This window comes from Periophthalmus magnuspinnatus, chromosome 3, assembly GCF_009829125.3.
Source record: "Periophthalmus magnuspinnatus isolate fPerMag1 chromosome 3, fPerMag1.2.pri, whole genome shotgun sequence".
NCBI lineage: Eukaryota > Metazoa > Chordata > Actinopteri > Gobiiformes > Gobiidae > Periophthalmus > Periophthalmus magnuspinnatus.
The window spans coordinates 32,863,981-32,872,779 of NC_047128.1; the positions used below are offsets into that span (position 1 = coordinate 32,863,981).

The 8,799-nt window shown below is 43.1% G+C and overlaps 1 protein-coding gene across 5 annotated transcripts in view; it reads right to left on the minus strand.

The window, feature by feature from the left end:
* Nucleotides 1–8,051, minus strand: part of esrrga (estrogen-related receptor gamma a) — a 47,874-nt gene extending 39,823 nt beyond the window's left edge. For 4 of the 5 annotated variants that reach the window (XM_033987746.2, XM_033987768.2, XM_033987753.2 and 1 more), the window contains exons 1-2: nucleotides 7,735–8,051; nucleotides 1,248–1,406 (exon numbers count right to left, since the gene is read on the minus strand). In XM_033987746.2, coding sequence (XP_033843637.1) covers nucleotides 1,248–1,406; nucleotides 7,735–7,790 — 215 coding nt within the window. In that variant the 5' untranslated portion in view covers nucleotides 7,791–8,051. Of the gene's footprint in view, nucleotides 1–1,247; nucleotides 1,407–7,730 lie in introns of all 5 variants that reach the window. The other variant, XM_033987775.2, reaches the window with a different exon arrangement.
* Nucleotides 8,052–8,799: the final 748 nt, after the last annotated feature.

The following is an 8,799-nucleotide window of genomic DNA, read 5'->3' on the forward strand; positions in this document are numbered from 1 at the left end:
TGGAGTCAGATTTTCTAATATTAAACTACTTTTTTGCAACTAAATTCTTTCCCTGTCACTTTTCTGTGAAGTTGAAAAAAAACGCGTGTGATCAGATTGTGGATGTGCCAGCTGTGCCTGTGAACCGGTGGTGAGGCTGAACAGGGCCCATGGCGTGACAGGCGAGCCCCTGGCAAACCTCTGCGCCTCCCGTCACCTCACCTCCGTGCCCGCCAACACGCAACACACGCGCACACGCACATACATACACGCACACATCCACACTGCAGCACGCTACTCTGTGATTGGCCAAAAAATCTGTGGGAGAATCACTTGCCAGATCCCTAATTGGCTTGACCCAGACTAACCCTGAAATCCTATTGGACCTGGGATTGCAGTGTACAGCGGACGTTGACACACCCACACGAACGCTTACATACTTAAAATTATTGGGATTTGTATTTGACCAACAACATGCTAATCAATAACAGCGATTTAACAACATACGCAGAAGAAAAAAACTAAACTACAGCTCTGCATTGTTTTCTTGGACCAGTACTACCATTACTATGAAGATATTTGCATAAAGTGCCAAATCACACACACTACACACATAGATATAACTTTACATTCACAACAGATGTCGATCTTTGGGGGAACGATTGAAGAATGAACTGTCAGAAAAAGAGAGAATGGTGTGTGACGTTTAAACATAAAACGCAGAGTATTTTTACATATCGTCTAAAATGATGCTAAAATACATGTTTGATGGTTTGAGAGTACTGCATGCAGATGGTACAGGGATTGTGCTGGGAATAACTTTAAATGTCAAGTAAATAAGTGAAAAATGAAGTGTCCTTGTGTCAAATATGCAGTAGTGTGAGCAGCGTGGTGAATGTAAGACGTCAGTGATTTCAAATGTATGTAAAAATATGTGAGCAAAAAGATCAAGTTCAATTAAAATTTAATTATGACAAGTATGGTTTATTCTGTAACTTAATCTGCAGATCAATAACAAAAAGCCCTATTCTTTCAGGATCTTTCGGGATCCCACACAGACTCACTTTCACTGTTATAAAAACTGCTTGATGTCACAGAGCGCTGGCCTTTTCTTCCTCTTTCATCTGAGGTTTATGGAGGTCAAATGTGGCTTTTGTGGAAACCTGAACTAAACTCCCACAGACTCTTTTACAGAGGTAGATTTTTAGTCTAGTTTCCCCTCGTTCTCCCTCCTCCTTTCTCTTCGGGGCAGTGTTTTGCAGCCTTACCTGGGGTTGTAGAGGGCATGTGCGTCTCTCATGTGGTTGGCCTCCAGCGGATCGTAGCTCTGGTGCATCCTCCAGGCGCCAGCGCCGCATTTACTAAAAGTGGACTTGGAGTTATCTTCACTGCTGCTGTTCACCAAGGGCCCCTTCGATAAGTTCATTCTGGAGCAGAGGTAGAATGACAAGAAATAAATAAAAACAATAGTCACACAGGAAAAGACCATACAAGAGAAAGTAAGTGATATTTCAGATTGTATGTATGTTTACAGAGAGACGTCCACAGACAACAGGAAAACATGCTGACCATTCACAAGCACCACAGAAAAACAGGACGAAGCAGAGCCAGACTTTCAGCAGTGTCCATTTTTTTTTTTTTTAATAAATGACTGTCAAGAGGGGGCAATAAAATATGAACGACAAACTGGCTGCGCTTTTCTTAGGAACATTTTGACCTGGTCTACAGCCTCTTTGGACTGGGACAATCTAACAGTAAAAGCACCAGAGGAGGGACCCACTACCTGTCAATCAAGCTCACCGCTGCTGTCAGGGGAGAGGCTGCTGCTGGGGTGATAAGGTCAACGCGGGTTATGGACTTGAAATCAGTGTATGCACAAATCTTATAATTAAACTGCATAAGAAAAAACAAACAATGGATTAAAAAAAAAAAAAAGCTACTTCAACCTAAACTAGCTGTTGTAATTGTTTAGTGAAATTAGTTATTTTTTTTAATATAATTTACATATTTTAAACACTCATTGACTCATTTGCCCATAATATAATTTTCATTTACTGATCAACAACATCAGATTTGCTAATGACAGTGACGACGTGAGACTCTGACACACAGCCAAACGGACCAATTAGCTTCACCATCCACCTTCTGATGTGCCCTCCTCTCTCCTCCCAGAGTTCCTCCTGTCCTGAGAGGTAGAGGCCCGCCCGTGTAAGATGTAGGTTTTAGTTCCACTCTGGTGAATAGGAGGAATCAATATCCCGCTCGCTCCTGCTGCTTCAGACACTTATTGGCTTTGGTTGCGGTATCACGATGCTATATAGACAGACAACACTTAATACTGCCATTTTATTGGGAGCGTCCTATAGGGTTGCACCGGTCCGAGGTACGACACCAAAAGTTCGATTTAATGAGGTGTACATCCAATCGCGACCACGCCTCTCGGACGTTTTACCTGCTACACGCACGCTGGATTTGGTGTGTGTACGGGGAAGCGAGGAAATGAAAAGGTTGTGGGTGTCTTGATGCGATGCTCAGTGGTTCGCTCATGTGTTGCTGGCCCATCTGTGAACGGAATGACCATGGAGCTGTACTGGTGTGTGTGTGTAGTGTGTGTAGTGTGTGTGGGGGTGTGTGTGTGTGTGTGTGTGTGAGCAGTGGAAGACATGGTGATGCAGTGATTGATGAGACACTTGCCATTCTTGTTAATGCAAAAATGCACCTTTTCCTTTAGGGAGCAAATGCCACAACACATGCAACCACACACACAAACGCACACACAACACACACACGCACACACACACACACACACACATACACTGGTGATCCTGGTCTACCTAATTACCTCTATAGCCAAGCCAGAGCATAACAAGTAAGGCGTGAATGCATGGATTGGTAAGTAGTTGTTAAGGAAGCAACATTGGAAAAACATGTTGAATCCAATTACGTTATTTCTTGTCACTATTGAAAACAACGAGTAACAACAAATCACAAGTACTTTGAATAAACCCAATTAAACAGAGATGATCACAACTGGCAGATCTTTTTAAATCGCTGATACAATCTTCGGTAAAAATAAAACTTTCTTTTGTGCATCGCCGTCATGATACATCACCGCTGACGATACATTTGCGGCTCAGTGTGCGTTCCTGTTGGATTTTCTCACTTTTTATTGGTTAAATCAATGATCCTGTTAAGCCCTAAGACATAACTGCTGTTGTGATTTGGGGTTTTGCAAAAATAAGTCGAAAATTGTAAATAGAAGCAGTAAAAAAATGAAAATATTACTGCAAAATATCAACTTTCCAGCACAATCTCCGACTACATCTCGAGGAATAATGCTAATACGCACACAGGTGGAATTTGATGCAGCATTCCGTCACCTGCGTGTGTGTGAGAGTGGATGTGTGCGCATGTTAGCGTTAGCGACGGGAGCTGTTAGCGGGGCAGGCGGCAGATGGGCTGTCGGCCTTAATAGGGACTGAGCGGGTGCAGAAAGGTGACAGCTCCATAAGGGAGGGGCTCACGGGGAGGGGAGAGAGAGAGAGTGTGTGTGTGTGTGTGTGTGAGGGGTGGGCTTCTGGGGGGTAAGAGGGGGTGAAAGATAAAAGCAAAAGGAATTATGTGCGGAGGTGAAGAAAGATGCGGATCATGAGCGTGGCACCGTGCAACTGTGGGCAGAAGAGGTGTGAAATTAGCCTATACATGTGTTTCTGTGTATGGCGGCCAAGATAAAGTGGATTATCCCTTTAAATCCTAATGTAAATATACTATGAAAAATGGGGTCCTCTTCAGCTAAAACAACGCGAGCTTAATTGTTTTAATCTCCACACGTTTGTAACGCCGTACTGCGATCTATCTATAGTCGAATAACGTCAAAAATATTCTATAAAGTTTCCAAAGATTGAGACGAAGTGCTTATGTTTGGGAAAAGAATCTACAAACATTTGATTAAAGCTTTTCGAAGTGAAGCTGGTCAGCCTCGTCACTCTGTCATAACATGTGCAGACAACAAAAACCATGACAAAAAGAAATATCTCGCAGTCAACATCCTCATAAATTTACATATGTTTGTAATCCAACTTTACAATCTTTACGTACGTCCAAACTGCACGCACACGAGGCCTCAATATGCAGTGGAACCATGCATTCCTTTCCTCCAAAGTTTCCAAAAAAAGACATCTCAAACTCGCAAAGAACAAATACATCCGACTGCACCCCTTTTCGCACAATCTTCCTGTTTAACTTCTACCCACAGACCGCACCTCTCCATCTAAATCTGCTCCATTGTGGCCCGGTCTCCGCTGTCTCCTCCGATTAGGACTGAGAGGTCTGCATTAGCCCTGAGCACGGCATGATGGACACACAAACACACATGCACAAACACGCACGGGACATACGTGGGACATCCCGCTCTGAAGCTGTTCGATAAGAGACCAATAGAACAATCGTGCTACGTGATAATGCGCCGTCCATATTCTCCCTCCTTAAATAAAACGAGCCATACATTATTTTAAGCGAAAGACACAGCTTGAGTGTTAAATTTGGGTGGCTAGAACAAGAGGAGAGGATAAAATAAGTCGTTTTATAGTCTTTTATAAGATCACTATCCTCGCTTTAAATCACTCCAGTCCATCTTATTATACTATATAGACTAAAATATAACGTGTAAGCTAATTGCACTCAAGTATGTGGTGTATTTAGTCCCAGCTGGTGGAGTCCTCCTCGCCGCTTCTCTGCCACGTTGAGGGTGATTGACCTATGACACCCACAAACACACCCACACCACATCGAACAGAGGATAAATCAAACTCTCTGCCGCTCTGATCTTGCGTATTTCACACAAATGCAAAGTGTGTGTAATTGCATTTTCCATAGTTTTTTTTTTTTTTTACTTCTTCTTCTCCAACCCGCAAATGAACACGCCGCCTTTACAGTGACTGCGCCGGGGCTGTTCATGCGTATATGCATTTGTCCGGCGGACCCCTGAGTGCTGGTGTCAGACAAAAGCGCACCCCCCCACCTCCTCTCTCAACCCCCCCTTCACCCCCCTCCACCCCTCCACCCCCCTCCTTCTTTCTCACTACCTCTCGCTCGCCCTGATCTCTCCCTCTGTCCTCACAAGACCGATCCACCGCTGGAATGATCGCAGTCTTCATAGGCCAAAGCGAAATGAAAAGAGAAAAAAAAAAAAAGTGTGTGCGTGTCTCCTTATCAGCTGACAGACTGACAGATAGGCCTTATTGGAACAAAGAACAACACCTCCTCATACGGGCCACCAGCAGGTCAGTCGGAGCACGCAGGGAGGCAGAGGCACGGGGCCATGCATGACAACAGACAGATGCAAATGCACAAACGCACACCCCAGCAACAAATCAGCGCGCCACATATTGACATGCTTTGACAGATGAATTAAGTAAATGATTTTATAAGGAGATTAAAAGGATTTTAATTTACGCAATCTCTCTTTGGCCCCCCTGTCCCTCCCTCCTCTCTGCTCTCTACCCCCTCTCTCTCCCTCTCCTCTTTCTGCCTCTCGCAATCCCACTGCCTTCTCCTGCCGCTGGAAGTCTGAGAGATCAGCGCTTAAGAAAGAGATTAATGGAGCTAAATTATACACATAACCAAAAGTGGAAATGAGCACTTAGATGCACTTGTCCAAATATATTTTCAAAAAGCTGAGTGAAAAACTACATGTATAGACCAGATTTTAAAAAAAACCAAAAACAAATCTAAGCAACTTTTGAGAGAGGATAACAAATAAAAAGGAAAAGAAAAAGTATATGAATTTAAATCTTCATTAAAAAAAAAAAAAATCCCTTAAATCTGCCTCAGAATGTGAAATTTCCCAAATACTTCGAGATTTGTTTTTAGACCAACTTAAATTTTAGGATATAAATGTGAGTAATTCTTCTTTTCACAATGAGAAAAGAAATATTTAAACAATGAGTAAAAAGAAAATTAAAAGACGTTGAGTGTCTAAATTGTGTTGAGTAAAGCAGAGCTGCATGTTCGGCCACAGCGCGACGCCCCGAACGCTTTAATTTCTCACCCGTAAAACCAATAAGACATGAGACCTACAGACACCTATATGACATGTAAACGCCTCAACTTACAACACAGAAATATACTAATGAAATGCAAATGTTATGTATTCTGTGGCAAGAGGGGAACGCAATTATGTTAACAGCTTAAGTGCTGGTTGTTGTGATTATTATCCGTAAGATCATCATTATCCCTAATATTTTAATTAGTGTCGGCGACGAGCGAAACTGAGGAGTCTGAGTCAAACACAACAGTTAAACCTATTTAGAAAATAAACTTCATTTAGGAAAAAAAGACTTTCAGTAAATAGGGTTTCACTTTACAAGAGTAAGGAAGTTGTCAAACACGAGGAACACGAGGAATTTTGTTTTAATTTGTAGTTAGTAATAGTTATGTGTATTAATAAAATAAAAAAATAAAAACATTTACGCTTTTAATTAAATATTGTTAAAAATAAAACAGAAAAGCAGGAAACTGAAAATAATAATAAATAATAAAGTATAGATAAATAAATGAAATAAAACAAATTTAAAATAAACAACAAAAACAAATAAAAAAAACAAAAAAAAACAAAAACACTTTTTTCCCCAAATGTCAATGATTGAAAAAATAATTATAGTATGGAAAATGATTGCTCAGAAATACGGTTAATAAAATTGATAAAGTTATAGTCTGTTTAACCTTCAAATGATTTGAGCGCGTTGAGGAAGAAGAAACCCCTCGACAAAACAGACAGGGCAGTGACGGCTTCACAGAAATCATAAAGCTCTTTTAAATCAGGCTTTGGGCTTTTTGTTTCATCACATTGGCCGTAATCCAAACGATCAGAATTTCCTCAGCAGCACGAAACTGTTTATGTTAAAGATTATAATCACCTCTAAAGTTTTTTTTTAAAGAATAAAATACACCTACAGTGCCCAAAAAGTCAAATCTGAATGTACTGATTTATGATCTTCAAAAGAGACTGAGTCCAGCAGTGAACGTGGCCCTGAGCTCACACCTGTCTGTGCATGAACTTGGCATGAACCTCTGATCAGCCGTACAAGGCAGAATCTGAACTTCATATACGCGACTTCATTTGTCTAATTGTCCAGTCTAAAAAGCAGCAGGATTTTACACAGATCCATCCAAGGAGCACAGCTAAAAGAGCAAAGCCCTGTCCAAAGAAGCACTCAGCGCCACTTGTCTGTGTGAGTGTGTGTCAGTGTGTGTCACTGTGGCTCTGATGCCTGCGCAGGCCACACGCTGAGGCGGCCGGCTGAAATTCTACCTCCTCTGGCATTTGACTGTGCTCTGGTCCCCGTCTGTCCACAGCTGGATGATGGGACCCTCTTTCTATGACTCCCCTCTAACCTCTGTCCTGTCCAGGTGAACACAGCCTCTGCTGCACTGACTCAGGAGTGTGAGCCCAAACACATGGCAAATACTGTGCAAACGAGTGAAAAGAACAACATGAAGTTAAAGAAACTCTGGTCTTGTTGTGTGCACAGGTGTTTGTAAATGAGAGTCCAGGACAGCGCTGGTGGGACACTGCTGTCAGTGCACTGCAGTCAAACTCACAGAACACACAGTGAACGCCTGCCACTGACAGGAACAACCTTGACACAGAACGGGACACCTCGCTGCATACCAGCACATCAACACAACACCACAGTGGACAGGATGCACATGGAAGTGAGGGATGAAGGAAGAGAGGAGAGAAAATTTACCTACTCTTGTTCAGAGTGCATTAAAAAACACTCGGATAACGGATGTCCTACCGAATCCATCGGCGAAACCTGATCATTGTCATGTCAACCTCCACCGAAAAAAGAAAAGAGCAAAACGTGACAAAAGTAAAGTTTGGCTGTGCCTCCTCTCTCCTCTTCTTCTCTGAAGTCTTTGAGTCCTTCCTTCCTTCCGCTTGGACAGAGCAGCACAATTAGCAGGCTGCGCGCGGGCTGCTGGCTGTGCCCCGACTGTCACCGTGGAGATGTGTGTGTGAGTGCCGGGGAGAGGGCTATAGGTGCACGCACAGGCAGCCACTCAGCCAGTTGGGACGGAAAGCTGTGCCGCTGTCCTAATGAACGACTTAAAGCCCCGATAGAAGCTCATGAATATTAAGCGTGCTTTTGCATATGCAGTCCCTCAGGTCCAGATGGGGCTCTGGTTGGTGGATGCTGGACCAATTGCTGTGAATAGAGGTGGAGTCAAGGGTGGAGCCAAGCAGAGAGAGGGAGAGAGAGAGGCAGAGGAGCAGGTGGAGAGGGAGGGATCAGACAAAGAGCGCAGGCACTAGGAGGAGGAGAGAGCACACAGGTGAGGGATGCATTTAAACCAAATGTTTCTCCTGCTCCTTTGTTGCTGGAGCGGATGTTGTGCTTCTCTGTCACTCAAAGTCATTTTCTTTTCAAAATGTTTGGGTTTTTTTCTACAAAAGCTACTGAACAATAAAGAGGAATCACTGTGGAAATACACTGTATGTTTTACTCTAATTTAGACGACAACCCCCCAAAAAAACAGCCTTAAGAAGAACAGGTGTGAACTTGACCCTGACACAGACCCTAATCATAACAAACACAGAGCACAGAATCCGCCCTCCGACGCTCAGCAGTAAAAGACCGGATTATGGCAATTCCAGGCCTCTTGCCCTTTGTTGTGGAATGATTTGGGAATGATTGGGACAAGCTTTTCCCAACTGCCTGCTGCTTTGTGAAACCCCTGCCAGGCTGGCACCAGCTTGTGTAGCAGTTCAGCTACTGTAGATCCAACGCCCAATGTTTATAAAAGATAGATCTA